Consider the following 17,574-nt stretch of genomic DNA (forward strand, 5'->3'; position numbering starts at 1 on the left):
TAGATAGGATCTTCGTAAAGTTTTTATATGACAGACTCCTTAATGTGACTTGCAAGTGTGATGTTGTACATAATTAACAGTAGATGGTTGTTAACGCTACGGTTCAGACGGGGCGAGCGCTGTCGTTGGCCTATAACGAGTATAGTCAAGTGATAAGTCGTGTAGTAACTACACTACCTCGTTTTTATTATTATCTGTTGAATTGTATGCGAGCCCAGCTCACTTTTAAATTTGCTTGTTTGCTCATTACTGTTTATTTATTTTGTATTTTTTTAACTGTTTTTTTCTAGTCGTTTTAGAAAATCGATGCGCACTTTCTTTCTGACGTTATTGTTGTAGTTAATATTAGTTAAATATTATTCAGGATCCGTACCTACTAGTCACATATCGATGTTATTTCTGCACAAATTTAGATGAATTCTCTAAATATATTCGCTGTGTTTAAACTTCTACGAATATATAGGGTCAAGTATTAGGAACCTTCTACATAAGCCATGATGAACATTATGTTGTTCGATCAGTGAGTCAGATCTAATAACAAACAAATAAATTATAGTTATTAATAATATACATCAAAAATAATATAAAGAAAACAACATATTAAGCATTAATTTTCCGTCCAAAATTTTGCTATACTTAATGAAGCGAAAACAGTAGTTTAAATTTAGCTAAACCAAAGTGTACCTACGTATTCTGCCTCATAAAAATCTCAACTTGACCCTAAATATTCCTAAACCCGAGTACTAAACACAATGGAGGGATATTTTTTTACACAAATATTATTAAAATGCTCAAATATTCTATATTTTATGTTGGTAATATTATTACGTAGTTTCTTGTTAATTGTTCTGAACATGCTATTATTTGATACTTGAATGTAGTTAATTTTTCATAATGTAAGATACTTACATTTTTTTCTATATATGTATTTAAATGTGAACTAAATGTGTACCTTCGTGTTGTGATATATGTACTGTTTATTGATTCAGCAATCTGTCTTTGATTTTGATGTTTAAATAATCGGGCAATATTTTATACATAGTTGCTCAAATCTTTAATGTACACTGCCCAATATGGCCAATAGAACCTTCACCGTGAACTTTGTTCAAAATGTAGCACTCTCCTTTTCTATCACGTTCGAAAACCGAATAGACTGGAGATGGAGGGCAAATACTCGTAATATAAAATGTTTAACAGCGTTAGCTTAAAGAAGGAACTGTATTCCACTGCACCCAAAGTTTATCTCATGTGACAAAATTTCGTGGTTGTGATGTTTATTGAACGACTCATTTATTGTCTTCCGAAGTACTGATAAAGGTACTTCACTTTATTTTGGGGCAGTATTCCTTGAAAAAGACATAATAAGAAATAATACTAACCATTAAATGTTTAATTAATTTTATTAACAATATCTGTAGACTAACATGTAGTAAAGCGTGTGACGCTTCCAGTATTATAATTGTGACTATACCTTTTAGAGTTATCATGTAATTTTATTGTTATATAAATGCTCTTACACTTTGAGAAACGCGTGAAAATTAAAAAGGGGTTATTATCTATATAACACCTTAGTGTTTCTCAACGTGTCACTGCATTTAACCTGTTGAAAATTGTAGTCTTCTCAATCCTTCTACGAATTTAATTTATTTTCCTTCCATGAGTACCTGAGGACTTCCGGTTGACACAATGCTGTGTCCTAATGAGTTACTCTAGATGTAAAATATAGGAATAAAACAAAAGTTAACGTCATTTTAACTTTACATCACTAACTTGTGTGATTATTTGGTTGTGTTCTATCTTAACACTAGACAAATTCTAACTGTAAAATGTTAATTTAACTTCGAAATGCCAAAATGATTGCCAAATGCTTCGTAATTAAGTATTCGAGATTTAGACAAGAATTTAATATCTATATTTATAGATCAGTTAGAAATAACTTAGTCGTTGCTTTAGATTACCTATGTGGAAATCTTTACAAACACCCCAATAAATGTAAGAAAGTTGTTCTCCATTTGATTTTTTAAACAAATGGTCATTGAGTACAACCCTAAATCCATAGCACATTATTAAATCTATCGAATTATAAAAGCTTATATTTATTTGTCAATCAGATCGCAAACTTATTTTCGATAAATAAAAAAATAGACGTACTTATTTCTACTAACTTACTATTTGTAAATATTAAATATATTTCAAATTAACTTTATTCGCTTAGATAAAGTTTTATGTCATTGAAATAACAATTTATTAAAGACAAGTCCCTCCAGAGATAATTTACGTATAACAATACTCTTAGGTTTTAAGACTGAATGGTACTCTCTAAATTCTGTTACTTAATTTCGCGAATATTTGATCCTATACTTCGTTATTTATTTATGGTTTTATTACTCTTAGTTTATCATGGTGTCATTAACCCATTCCACGTGCCAAATCTTCATACTAGTCAGGGTATAGCTTTACAAATTATGCCCTAAATAATTTATGTACCAAATATAAGCGAGGGCGGTGTTAGGCCGCGTCTCGGACGCCTGTTAGGTTTCATTAGGAAATAACCGCTGTATCGTATAGAAGTTATTCAAGCAAATATTATGAAACTTAAATTATAAAGTAAGATCGACATTAAACCTATTTTCAACTTAAATATAGAAGTGCCTTACAATTTAATTTTTATACATTTATATTCATTTGTTTTGTTTAAGTCACAGTAACATCAGTAAGCACTGGAAATTGCATTTATTTGTGATTCACTGTCTTTTAGTACAGAATCGATTTGATTAGTGGATCATTTTTTTCATTATTCTATAAGAGACGTTTTCAGTAATTTTATTATTTTGTTACTTAGGTATTTCATCAATTTCACTGAAGTTAACTCTAAATGCAGATATACTGCGCGGAGATAGTGCAAACTTCGGATTTCAAAAAGTTTAAAGCGATATGTGCCTATAACTACTGAAAACATGACAGGTACTTATAAGTAAGAACGTAATAATATCGAATAAATCTTCTTAAAACTAATATTTATCAATGATATATAAACGTTTTCAATCTACTACAACAATAACTACAAGTCAATTGAATGAAAATTCTATATACTTACGAGTAATTAAGACAGCCTCAGGATACAGCGACATCTATGGTACTCCCGACTTTATGTTCGCTTTGTTAATTCCAACAACGTCCTCATTTCTCTTGGTCCCATTGCGGCACATAGTGTAAGTACTTCTGTATTTGTGTCAACACTTTAAGAGATGTGAAATGTTAACTATAGTACCTATATTTTGTAAGTCTAAATGGATATTATATTCTTCTAATTTTGTATCAAGTAAAGAGTGTAAGGCGTCGCAGCCGCCCTCTTCGATGTGTTACGTACCTAATACGTATTGAATCTGTATTATATCTATTGTAGACAGTAAAACTCGTGCCATCGCACGATAATTGATATTACACTCTGTGTTGTGATTTTGAACGTCTGTAAATTACAAAAATCTTTCAAATACTATGGAATTTGTAGACACCTTTTTAGATTAGCACAATTCTTCGCGTAGACACGTTAGGTCAAAGTTTAAGCATGTAGATTAAACATTGAATAGATTAATTGAAGTGTAAGTGTATGTATGAATAGATTCATCGTTATATTCGATCAATGTGATTGGTAATGAACAACGACTAACTTGGAGTCCTGTCCTCCCTCGCTGGGCGACTATTCACAACTTCGCATATCCTTGAAACAATAAGTAATAAAATAAAACTCTATTATATATATTGATAAATTTATTAGGGTAACTAATTTTTTAAGACAATGACTATTACGTGATCTTTTAGATTGTCTTTATTAATAAATATATGGTGAAGGTTTTGTCAATTTGTTTTTATTTTTAACCACTCCTAATACCTTGAGATTCGTTTTACTACAACAAGCAGAAACATGAAAAAAAACATCGGTGGTCGAACGACTCTTCTGAGTTAATTAGTTTGAATCCCACAATAAGAGAAAACTTCGCAAGTTAACCTGTATAATTATCTTGGCAACTGGTTATCATAGATGATACAAATGATTTTAGTTATAGAGTGAATAATTATTTTAAATGGAAAGGATGTAGTTTTAAAAATAAAACAACATATTTTTCTCCATCTGTTTATAAAGAACATTGTAGATACAATGAACACTTATCTACAGATCGATAAAACTCTGTTACTAACACGAAAACAAAATGTGCTGGGAACAACAACATAAAATACGAAATATTTCCAACATTCACCGAATATTACACGTTATATAAATAAAACAAACTTCATTCGCATTGGGTTGGTTAACTAATTTGATAAAGAGATCACTATGAAAATTGAAACAGGATTTCCTCATATTCACGATGGAAACAAACAGAAAATGTAATTTGTAATTGTTTTTGATATCTTATACATTGCCCATTCGCATGGATACTTAAGTTGACTTATGCGCAGTGCCCGTTTAAATGAGCGAAAATTAAAGTGAGGTAATATGGCCAACGTCTATTTATCAACTTTTATTTGAAATAAATATACCAGTTAACCAACCTTTTCCAAAGTATGAATTAATAAGAAAATTCTTAAATTATTAAGTCCGCCGAGTTGTAACTAGACGGCGCTTTACATTCCAAAACATTCTACAGTGGAAATACAAACCACGCTCATAGGATTGACTTTGCACCCTTTCGATAAGCCAAATACATACATCATTATTGCAAATCGATTTGCATGGTGATTTTGTAACGGGTAAATGTTCAACAAAATATACGCTCGATTTTAGTTTTATGATATGACAGTAGGTATTTAATTGAATCACATATACCTAAGTTCGCCTATAAGACATGTCAAACCCACATTTCATTTGAAGTTTCATTTGACTAAGTTGTTGATATTTCTGCGATATCTAGTTCATTCTCAGCGGACCAAACTTATATCCACGTCATTTGTCAAGTATCCAAACTTTGGTAGTCTATATTAAATACATATATAACAAATAGTCACAAAAATATTGCATTTATTTGACAACGACTATTTGTACACCCTATTAGTTTATACCAAACTTGACCGATTAGCGAATAATAGTGAAACAAAGATGGTAAGTACTTACTAAAATGAAGTGAGGTATTACTATGATATTCTTTAAAAATGTTAACACTATCTCCGCTTTCGAAATTAAATTTATCACGAGTATTCCAAATAATTTAACACTTTCGAAAATAATTGTTTGTGACACTCCTTTAATGGTAAATATGTATTGAAAATTATTCTTGTCGGCGTGAATCTAAAGCACCGAATTACTCAAACATCGGATAATTTTTTTTTTCATATCCTTTTATCTTGCCAGTTAGAAATAGCCCGAGGTAGCATAAGGTGGGAAGTAACCTATATGACAGTGTACGTATAACGCTATTATACGTAATATATAAGACAGAGAATATAAAGGACCACCACCCATGGCTCTACTAACGTTCCGGTTATACGAGCAGAATCATGGGCGGAGTGTGCTGCGCTTGCGTTTGCTCACTAAAAGTGAACCCTTCCTTAACTCCCTACAAAAATCTTATTAATGTCTTTTAGTTGCGTGTTACTCACCCCCTATTCCAGGCGAGCTGACGATACACGTACAGTATAAACGAAAGTAAAATTTATAAAAATATACGCTGTATGACGGGATGCTTTCTCTGTTATCGAGTTAAGAACTAACAGATGATGGTGCAACTGGGACCACGCAAAGAGATAAAAGTAGATTTAAAAGGCTTGAGATTCATGCCAACTGCTCTATGTAAAGCAACTTAAAATTTCAAAAACGGAGACAGGCCAAACAAAATTATATAAATCCTAGTTACATAATAGGGTGATAACGAGACAAATAATGCTTAATATTAATAGATAAATTTATATTATACAAATGGACGTAGCAATTACAAAGTTTTATGAAAAGTTGGTTGTGCGCCGTGGTGTGTTGTAGGCATATTGTTATTTAATTAAGAATTGCATAAACGTCTTAAGAATAATATATATTAAAAGAAGAACAAATTATCTGTGTTAACACAAAACCCTCATCTTACAAAAGTGTAATTTATTGAGATTATGAAGTGCATTAAAACATAAGTGAAAATCGTGAACGTATAAAAGACAAATAGGACGCTTTCCTGTCTTGTATCTAAGCCAAACAAGAAAGAAATAAATTGTTACACCCTAATCTCTGATTGGCGGACGAGCTGTCAAAACGGGAAAATAATAAACACAAGTGTCAATATCGTTATTCAAACTTCAGTCCTACAATACATCACACGCTCCTCCATAGATGTAACACCTCGACCAAAATTCAACTAAACCGCCTACGAACTTTAAGAAACTTTTACCTAATGGACTAAATACAGAATTGGTGTCAGTCGTTCATATTTATTAAATCAGTGGTAAGAATGCATCGATTGCAAGACACACATTCACACTTATCCTTCCACAAGTTGCAATTCATTAGAAGATACAGCGAACGCATTGTGGTATAGCATAACTAGTTTTAAAATTTAATGCTACACGGCAGAATCATTCTTGTCATCTTTAGAATAATTTTGAGACGCTTTCCAAAAATCAGCTGATTGATGGAAAGCCATTAATTTCAAGCTGTTCAAAGAATTCACTTTAATAACATTTGTCTATTTCAAATTAAGCTATCTAAACTACGTTAACTTAGTTTGAGGAAACAATTACAATAACTTTTTAACAGGATATTTCATGCAAAGACTTATCGCAAATATCTACTAAATTGAACTTTATTACCATCACTATAAGATGTTTTTTATGGGAATTATTATACATTTTCAAAACCGAACTATTGATTTAAATAACTAGTCTGTGTTATACAACATGGGATTTTAACATTGGGAACAAGTTTTGTTTGGAATTTCTTTTATTCAGTTATCCATCGGTTATTATTACGCTACATTGTGCTCAAAAAGAAAATAAAGTCAAGTATTTTAATACATACTTAAATTCTCTCAAAGAAGTAGAAACGTTCAGAAATAAATAATCAGTTAATGTCACTAAGTTTGGAGATCTGTGATTGGCTTATTTTACACAACACCTGTAAAAAATTAACCAATCAAAGCTCAATACTCAAATTTTAACATTCACCAGTTTCTTTATCACACACATAATTGTATAACACAGCCTTCACATACATTCCAATCTCTTATACAATGTACGTATAATGTACAAACTCGCATATTTACCACTGATATGAAACGCCGTGAGTCGGGGGTCACTCCAGGCGACCCACCTTCTTTCCCTTCACAATCGTAGGCTTGTTCTTCAATAGGCCTTTTCTTCTTTTTGATGTCTGAAAAATAATAAATAAATTTAATATTGAAGTTATTATTGTCAGTGTTGTATTAAATATATGTAAAATAATGAGTATTTGATAAAACGATGACATCGACGTATTTTCAACGGATATCAAAATTCTGCTTGTAATAGAAATTTGTGGCCTTGGAAAGGCCATACTGCTGGCCTGACAACCAAACTAAATAAATGAAAAAATACGAATATTTATATACGTGTTTTACGCTTACATGCAGAGACATGACTAAATAACTTCTATAAATAATTATCATCCTTTTCAAACCCCTACTCAATTGTTTCGATACTAGTTAAAATAAAGTTAAAACGATCGACGATCTACGATGACTTCAAAGTGACGCTTACATTCATAAATATGTTTCCAGCTAAGAGGATGGTTATGTAAAAGCAAAGAATATAAATTAAAAATCATAAATATTTATCTCAATTAACAAAACCACATCAAAAAGCAGTCACAGAAACTATGTATGTTATGATGCTATAAAAGTTTCCCAAAAATTTTAAAGGCATAACTTGATAGGCTTTAAACATTTTTTGCATAACCTTTTCCATAACTTAACATATTTTAAACGTAATACGAAACTATAATCATACAAAAAAAACGTTTAAAAGTCTCCCTAGTTATGCTATAAATAATTATGGCATCCAATTTGGTCTCGGGAATAGATCAACTCCTGCGCTAACAATCACTGAGGATGAAATTAGCTAATTACACAATAGCCAGGTGGGATTCAGCCAAACATAAACGAAATAATACTAAATCATGCAGGCGTTATTTACGCTACCTACGTCAAGTAACAGCACAAAGTAACTATACCATAGGTCCCGCTCCTAACGCAAGCTGCAATAGAGTAGTGTTTCAGTTAGTGTATTAAACTTATGAAATAAAATGCTGATGCCTATAAAAGATAAAGATAAAAGGAATAAAAAGGATTTCGACTGACAATGTTTACACAAAATAAAAAAAAAATCTAATCTAAGTAAATCAATGTAAATGAACAAAACTTGTTCTTTCACCAAATGGCTTAAGCATGACCCTTGAATTCGCCTGGCCGTAAATCCATTGGTATATCACAGCAAATCTATTCAATGCATATTATAAGGTTAAAAATTGTGCTTATACAGTCTTTGATTATGACAATTTTTACGAATATCTGCATATATTATAACTTATATATTTTCGTCTGTAATATGGACAAATCGAACTAATATACCATTTAAATGAAACATACCTTCTTTGATAATGCATTAGAAGTCTGTACCGTCCTCTTTGATAGCGGCAAGCGCGGACGATTGAACTCGTCTGGTTTTTTAACTCTGTAAAATTATATTAAATGAATAAATCATCTTTATTCAAAGTTCGAAAGCCAAAAGCAAATCGAAAGTAATTGATCTGCAAGATTCGACCCGAACATACATTTCAAGAGCTTATAAACATGGCATATGTTTATAAGCTCTTGAAATGTATGTTCGGAATGAACCAATTGAGCTGAAATGTTACTTACATACACGTTAAGTTTTTATGAAGATGCTATCTTATGTAAATCCACTGTGTACACAAGATTTTCACACACACACACACACACAGTCATATCACGTCTTTAGCAACAACGCGATAGGGTAATAATCAAGTTTTTAATGTCACAAACTTTTTATGCATTAATACCTGACAGACCCAATGGTCAAATATGGTTCTAGCATTAAGTCCGCCTATTGCGCTACACATCCATTTAGTAGAAGCATAAATAAGTACCTGTATATCCTGACGAGCCAGTGCTCGGTGGTGTAGGCCTCCTCGAGGTACGTGAGCTTGAACCCGCGGTTGCCGGGCAGCTGGCCGCGCGTGCGGTCGTAGCCTGGGGGGCTGCCGCCGCTGTCATACCTGGACATACATATATATGGTCACGGCTATATCCCTTGATGGGGTAGACCGAGCCAACAGTCTCGAAAAGACTGAAAGGCCAGCTTTATGGCTTGGTGATGAAATTGTGATTCAACTAGTGACAGGATGCTAGCCCATCGCCTACAAGAGGAATTCCAATTTTATTCGCCTAAGTAGCCTTTTATGACATCAATGAGAAAGATATATATATATACGGGACATACCAAAAAGTTAATTAAAAATCATATTTTTCTTTTTCTGATAGTATTCAGTTTTATGGACGTGAATTTAAATAATACAAACAAAAATTTTCAACATGCCATAGAGAGAATACAACAAAGGTGGTTCGCGATATGTTGCATTTAAATAACATTGGACATTGAAGATATACTTTTTATAAATCGATAATAATTCTTTTATATATTTTTGCATATGTTTAATCACGTCCTTATCATTCACAGGGTAGACTGCAAGGCCACGTTCACCTGTATGTTTCTAACAATAAATAATGAAATAATATTTTACTTTATACACCTACGGTAAAAGCTCAGTATAATAACAAAACTTACCTGTAGTATGACAGCTTGTACATGAGACAATTTAACATAGTCTTCGAAGCTTCATTGTCCACTCTGTATTCTCCTCTCTCAGTGAAATAGTCAGCTTCCTTTAACAATAAAAAATCATCACAATTTTGCATTAATCTAATGAATGTTGTTAAATCTTCTGCATTCTTTCTCTTTCCTTCTCTTCCTTATTTTCATCTCACTAGCCTTTAATGGCTGGTTTGGAATAAAAATGTTTATTACCAAGAAAAAAAATTAATACTCTTCCTCAGAAAGAAAAACGGCAGAATGAATTATCATTTATTACTCATGTGAATAATATTTATGTAGGTTTATCTCTATTGTTATTTTCTGTCTCAAATTGACATCGGATTATTTATCTGTTTTCTTCTTTCTAAATATTGACTGATAGGCTCATTAAAATTTGACATAAAATGAATAAAAAAAAATTTACGTATGTAATGATCTTACTAGTTTTAACATTTAACTAAAGACATAATAATAATGCTAGCCATCCTAGCTTAATATATTAGAACATTTGTGGCAGCCACATCCTGGCAACATCAGAAGCAAGGCAGTGAAAACAGATATACATACTTATATCATAAATTGTTTACTTCTTACTTAAATCTTGCAACAGAGTGTGAATATGAAGTAAAAGTTATTTTCCAAAACCATATTTAATATCAAAAGTCTAAATTTAATCTTTGTTTTCACCAAATGATATGACTACTTACATGAATATCTTTAGGATGCTCTCCTTCGGCGATGCGCACCATCCATATAAACTTATTTATGTCGTCTCCTGAATACCCGATGGCTCCTCCAAAGATCACCAGCACATAATCCACATCTAGAGCGGTCATTATATCGTACGCCGCACTCTCGTTGCTCGCCATTGCTTTGCCCACTAGAGCAATGTGGGAATTGTTCCAAGTATTGTTGTCAACTAACGTTGTTCGGTTGCCCATGCCTGCTATCTGTGTGAACGAGATAAATAAAAATTTGGATTTAAGTAGAAGGTGGATATATAAAAAACTTCTTCAAATCAAAAGGTGACATTTTTTGGCATAACGACAACTTTACAGTGCAATGAGTAAAAGATTACTTAGAAACCTACTAGTTAAGTATGCGATAAAACTCGTTTTTTCCGAACCAGCGTGAATGCCAGAAAATTATCGCTGACTATTTTAAAACATACGCAAGATAAAAAAAATGCATGTATACAGCTTTTGAGGACTAGTAGATTGACCGTGCGTTGTTTGATCAGTCAATATTTTTCAATTGTTTTTTTTATTATTATTATTTTGTTTATTTTTTTTTAAATAGTTTATTATTAAATAGATTTAATAAATATATAATTTAATTTATACTTGCCTGGTAACCATAATCCCACCACGACATGACACGCGCGTCCTCCGCGGTGTTTTGTGACAACCAACCGTAAGCTTCTCTAAAGTCGTCCAATATACGACGCGATCTGTAAAAAATAGTCGAGAAAGGCTTAAAAAAGAATTTTAGATCATGTGTTAGCGATGTCTCTGAAGTGGCCCACAAAAGAACCATATCAACAATAATATAAGCGCGATTTGTCTGATCACGCATTTATTTACAGTGTATTTATTATCTTTACTCACCCGTCATTTCCGTAACTAGCGAGCACGATACTAGGGCTGGAGTACGCGTTAGAAGTCGCCCAAGTGCAATGCACGGAGAACAACATTAGCAAAATCATGAACTCGATCAACATTCCAGATCGCACGTTCATACCCAAACCAGTGTCTGAAGGCGGAGCTGGTTCGTGTGTCCGCTTCTTTAGCTTCCCAGCCTGGAAAAAAAACAATATAATTATACAAAAGAAGTACGAAGGGGTCGTACTAAGTGCAAAGATGTAGTCTCTCGTACCATACTGCTATTAGATGAGAAAGATATAGATTTTATAGTTATTGAAAGATGCTTTATCAAATGTATGTATGATTATATCAATTGTATGCAAAGAGGCTATACGATATAAAAAGCTTAAATAGAATCCTAAACATTGAATAAGCGAGAAGCGAGCAACCGACGGCGAAAACGAAAGCGAATTATATCACATTTTTGCGCAATTTTGATGACTGACATGACACAACCCGATTTCCTTACGCATTATCTGACTTAAGAACATAATATGACTATTTTTGCAGCGCAATCTCACTTCAATTACAGCGACGTCTGTCCGTATTTACAGCACCATCTAAGTTCAAGTTCTGTGAAATGATGAAAACATTTACCTTATCATACAAGTTTTTGGAGTCTTCATTCTCTATCTGCTGGTTTGGTAGCTCGTCCTCTCTAAGCACCAGGTCTAGCATTATGGAGAAGGAGATTCCAGCTAACACGCACACCACAGGCGTCAGAGTAAGCATCAGACGGACCATCACACCGGCAAAGTATACAGCGCTGATTGCGTATAGAGCCACTGGAAATATGAGAAACAATATTTATTTATGTTTTCATAGTGATATATGTGAGACGTTTAGAAACTGATTACTAATTTATGTGTACAGTATTACCACTTTTATAAGTTACATGGATGTGCCTGCGCTGAAGTCAAAATTTTATATGGCGCGAAAATCGAAAATAACTTAGCCTATCAGAGCGCGCCATTAGAATTTATTATAGAAGAATTTATAAACCTTAAGAAGCAAAGTCTGCATAAATAATACATTCAATTGAATTTAAAACTTTCCTGAAAAAAAACCGTCCTTACCAAACACACGTTCATCATTGATATTCTTTATGCAGTACCACAGTCCCACCGGGAAGGTACACACCAAGACGTGCAGATCAAAGAAGAACGACGACCAGGTGGTGGGCTGGTGTTCCGATACGGACGCTATGATCGGAATGTGGATCTTGGCGTATGCGGTGTCCCAGAGGGAATAGAAACTGGAAAGAGAATTATGCCATCAACTTTGGTAATTAAAACCGCACGACTTATAAGTCTTAATATTTTAAGAGACAAGTTTGGAGTAATTATTTCCTGGATGTTTGGTGGGCAGGCTTGTGCTATGCTTGGCTTCTATTATGCTTGCACGGGATCGAAAACATTACAACAGGGATTGTTGTAAATTACAGAATAATAAATAGAAAAAAAGCCCTTTTCTTATATAATTTGTTTCTACACTAGCATGTTTGTAGAGTGATTGCGCGACCTAGAAATTAAACAAGATCTATTATTATTCTGTTTTGATTTACAGGTCATGTACGCACGCAAACATCTGTACTTGTTTCATATCTCCTTAGTTCATACTACAGATTAATCACCCGTTTGTCTTCTTGTTTACACAGATCACAGATGGAATTCAGCTCTGAGTAATCAATTAATTGTGACACTTATAGTGAATTCAAAACAAACTTAAGCCCAGAGCTCTTAATTGTTTAATTTGTGGCTCTTTTAACATTAATATTTACTAACCGTCCACTCCACGGGGCAATGACCCCCATATACGTTAGCAGCACCACTACTAAGAACACCACGATGGCGGCCACCAGACCTCCGAATATCAGTAGCTGTTTCCACTGGCCCTTGGGGTTCAAACTGTGCAGGTACTTGAGCGCGCCGATCGCCATCAGCAGAGCGAATACCCCTGTTAAATATGGTTAAATTATCCCTTTAACAAACATGATCTATTGTAATTTTATATAAAACAATATGTTATATCTGCATCTGGTATGATATTATGATTAAATTACATAAGACACATAAAATAACGCCATATTCGCAGCGGAGTAGGCAGAGACTACATCTTTACACTTGCCATGATCCCTGCATTCTTTTGCACACATCCATAACTCTCTTCATGGAAAATCATGTCCCCGATTATCAATACCCTTCGATCATGTTTTGATCGAAGCCAATATACTAAATAAAAGTGCCGTGTGGTACCCGGCATTAAAGAAAAGGACTATCTCTTGATCGTCTTTCAAAGAACAAATAATTAGAATAAAACTTAATTGGATTCTCCTGTTAACAGTGTCAACAATAGACCATAATCGCTTCGTGAAATTATCTGACTTACCAACTCCTGGGAATTGGCCATAGGTAAATATAATTACCCTAAATAATAATTTTAGTGCAAAATATTATTGATTCCTATAGATTTTTTTATTATATGATAATAAGTACTTTTTCACCTACATTCTCTTTGAAGATAACATTGCATTCTTCAACTAAAATTACCTGATTTACATTGCAACATTGGCAAACAATGCGAGTGCTCCACTTCAAATGCTAATTATTTTTACCCGCATTTAGCTCATTGGCACTTACTAGTTTATTGTCATATGCACATTCACACGATAACCAAAATTCAAAATTCAAATTCAAAATTTTTATTCATTATTATAGGATATTATTATATCGCTTAATAATTGTCGTATGGTTTAACAACTTGGTTGACGTCAAATAAATTACTTAAAAACTAAGTTTACTGCCGCTTCCAAGGCGTCAGTGCAGAAGAAGCGGTAACAAACTGCAAACCCTGAAGCTTAGATCTAAACCCTGAGGTATAAGAAATTTTAGCTACATATCTGACATATTTTAGAAATCCATGAGTAGGTGTATCTCTTATCGCTATTATCCCTACTTCCTCACTTTAATAATATTATATATGCGAAAGTAACTCTATCTGTCTATGTCAACGGAGGACGAAATCGCGTGCAAAAACTAGTAAACAGTAGTAGTAGTATAGAAACCGTCACGCCATTTCGTAGTTTAACTTCTTCTTGTCATTTCTTCCTATCTCACACCATAGTTTATAAATACATCATACGAGTATATATCTAATGTAATTCTATACTCCACTGCTCACAATCCACTAAAGACATGCTGAGACATGATGTAATCATTAAGCATTGTACCTTAAGTTCATCTTTTGTAGCCTAATATTTAAACTTCACACAAAATTATACGCATGATATATGATGTTTGTCTGTATCATGATAAAATGGAATGTTAATGATAACTTTTGGTATTGCATCGATTTGGATTGGGACAGAAAAATTGACTGTGTTGATAAGTGAAAAGAACTACCAAATTGATTTATAAATGGCTATAAAATCTATGAAATCATGATTTTAATAAGCTTTATCAGATCAGAGTTTTATGGTCTTTTATAATTGGGTAAAGGTATGGTACTGAATTAAGGTAACATATAGACTTGCCATTTCAGTCAAATCTAGCACAATACAATTTTTTTTTTGTTTTTTTGATAAGTTTTCTTTCCAAATACTTTGAATATATGTATAATTATCTAAGAAAGTTAAGTTTGTTCATGTATGAAAACTTTGCTTTATTATCAATCAAAGCATTCATTAAATTAATAGCAAAATTAAATAATTCTGTAATCAATGGTCTATTTAATCATTTAGAGAAATTGAATGTAGGTAATGAAGTGTTTCTTTTACTATTTCTATTCTTACCTGATGCGGCCATATGCTCACTGGTCCTTATTGGTTGAAAACCAACAAACGGGATCTGCATTGAGAGCAAGAGGCCCACAATATAGAACACGCTGTAGCTAACGAACACTCTCTGGGAGAAACGTCCCATGACCAGCAGAGCGAATACATGCAGGGGAATCAAATTTATGATGAAAACGTAGCCACCCCATGCCGACACCTAAAAATAAATATGAATTCCTAATAATAAAAATTTTAGAAATTTTGGTTCTTACTATGGTATAGTCTATTATTTACTATTATTGTCACTAATAAAAAAAGGATAGGACCACTCCCTCTCATTTTCATGGATGTCGTAAAAGGCGGCTAAGGGATAGGCTTATAAATTTGAGATTTTTCTTTTAGGCGATGGGCTAGCAACCTGTCACTATTTGAATCTTAATTTTATCATTAAGCCAAACAGCTGAACATGGCCTATCAGTCTTTACAAGACTGTTGGCTCTGTCTACTCCGTAAGGGATATAAACGTGATTATATGTATGTATGCAAGTTTCAAAACATAAATTAAAATTTCTTCTTCTTGTCAGTATCCACTACTGGACATATTCCTTTCCAATTTGACCTAGATGCGGGGTTCCAATCCAGGTTGGCCCAGCCTGCCTGCCTTTATAATCTTTTTTTAAGGTTTTATAACATGTTAATAAAAAAATTAAAATTATTGAGAACTCTTTAAAAACACATCAAAATTTTAATGATTTTTAAATACCCCCAACTGTTCAAAGATAAACTTTACATACTTTTACTACTACAACTGTACATACATACATACAGAGGAAATTAGCATACTTTGGTTCCATTTACATACTTAAAGAAAACCAGATGTTTTCATACATTGTATTCTCATGCAAAGTCAATTTATTGTTATTAAGAGCTAGTTACATACATATATCACATCCTTGTACCAACATGGGGTAGCCAAAGCATGTTTGGACAGCTAGAGGATGGAATTGAGATTCAAACAAGGTTATAATATTAGTAGATTTACAAACAAATTCTTAATTTAACTAGTTGTTACTAGACTCAACCTTTAGATGGCCCTAATGATAGAGGTGGATATAGTGACAAGCTAACTAACCCATCACCTTAAAATAATCTTAAATTACAAGCCTTTTCTTTATTGACTTTTATAATGGGGTGCTTGGAAAAAGAAGAAGCTCTCACACACATTTTTTTTCTTTACTGTATACTTCATGATTTTTTAAAGTAAATAGCAATATAAGTTCTACTCATAAATTTTTTCATGTCATTGTTTGTTTTTTACTTACAACAATTTAAATAGCAACTCACCATATAAAAGTAAGATAGGGCAGTGCATATAGACCAAAACACAGACCCGGACTTCACACTTTTCAACCACAGATAATAAGTGAACTGCAGGGCAAAGATAGCAATACCCTCGTTGTCATAACTGCCTGCTACTGATCTACTGCTGTACCCAGGGATTATTGCTATGAAGCATGCTGCAAAAAGACCAGCTCCACGAGACCATAGCTCCGAGGTTAACAAGTATGTTGCTATGGCAGTAAGACCACTGAAAAAACATTGAAATATTTTATGTCTACTGTTTGTATAACCGAGATAGTCAAACCTATGATAGATCAATTTAGCTACATTACCTGAAAACCGGGGCAAGGAATACACAAATATCTCTTATATGTATAGGAATATTTAATGTGTGCAATATCCAATGAATTGTTCCTGAAGTGATCATAAGACCAGGATACACAGTACCGCCAACTATACGACCCAGCGGATACCAGGCCCGCTCATCGAACCAATTCAAAAAGTTATAAAACCCATGCTCTACCATATAAGCTGTAGAACGATAGTTGAACCTGAAACATGGATACAATTAGACATAGCTCTCATCTCGTTTGAAGGTTATTCTGTTTGGAAGAACGAGCTACAACTTACCATGGATCAAACTCATGAATTATACTTTCAAAACGAATTACAGCGAAGAGCCGGGATGCGAAACCGGCCAACCAAGCCAGCGACAAAACCGTAACAGTAATAAGAGTGCTGAAGCCGGCCGTATTATTAAATATTCCTTTATTAGGGACATTATTGGGCTTCGCTGCAACACTGGGCGGCATTGTGCTTCCCACTAATGCTAAGAAATATTTCAATAATTCACAACAACTCTATTTTCATATATTAATTTCAACAATTCGATTTCAGAAAAATTTACTTTGATACGAAGACTGACGGACACGTCTCTCTTATAATTTGTTGCCAGCATAAAATAAAAATAAA

At 33.2% G+C, this 17,574-nt stretch overlaps 1 protein-coding gene across 2 annotated transcripts; it reads right to left on the bottom strand.

The window, feature by feature from the left end:
* Positions 1-4,507: 4,507 nt before the first annotated feature.
* On the bottom strand, positions 4,508-17,551 carry LOC106129723 (dolichyl-diphosphooligosaccharide--protein glycosyltransferase subunit STT3B). Of its 2 annotated transcripts, XM_060949100.1 has the most exons (15): positions 17,233-17,551; positions 16,935-17,153; positions 16,606-16,849; positions 15,280-15,478; positions 13,274-13,445; positions 12,566-12,744; positions 12,087-12,274; positions 11,454-11,644; positions 11,194-11,296; positions 10,554-10,796; positions 9,820-9,917; positions 9,122-9,250; positions 8,601-8,685; positions 8,158-8,209; positions 4,508-7,348 (listed from the first exon to the last, which is right to left on the bottom strand). In XM_060949100.1, the coding sequence occupies exons 1-14, from the start codon at positions 17,412-17,414 to the stop codon at positions 8,180-8,182; spliced, it is 2,262 nt and encodes a 753-aa protein (XP_060805083.1). In that variant the 5' UTR covers positions 17,415-17,551; the 3' UTR covers positions 4,508-7,348; positions 8,158-8,179. The 2 variants fall into 2 exon arrangements, with proteins under 2 accessions (XP_060805083.1, XP_013183835.1); XM_013328381.2 differs by lacking the exon at positions 8,158-8,209.
* Positions 17,552-17,574: the final 23 nt, after the last annotated feature.

This window comes from Amyelois transitella, chromosome 18, assembly GCF_032362555.1.
Source record: "Amyelois transitella isolate CPQ chromosome 18, ilAmyTran1.1, whole genome shotgun sequence".
Classification (NCBI taxonomy): domain Eukaryota; kingdom Metazoa; phylum Arthropoda; class Insecta; order Lepidoptera; family Pyralidae; genus Amyelois; species Amyelois transitella.

Bases quoted from the DNA above. Each gene is read 5' to 3' on its own strand.
- LOC106129723 (XM_013328381.2), bottom strand. From the start codon at position 17,414: ATGCCGCCCAGTGTTGCAGCGAAGCCCAATAATGTCCCTAATAAAGGA. The intron at 13,446-15,279 runs GTAAGAATAGAA...CATATTTAACAG, and splicing joins TGAGCATATGGCCGCATCAG to GGGTATTCGCTCTGCTGATG. The intron at 12,275-12,565 runs GTAAGGACGGTT...TCATATTTCCAG, and splicing joins CAATGATGAACGTGTGTTTG to TGGCTCTATACGCAATCAGC.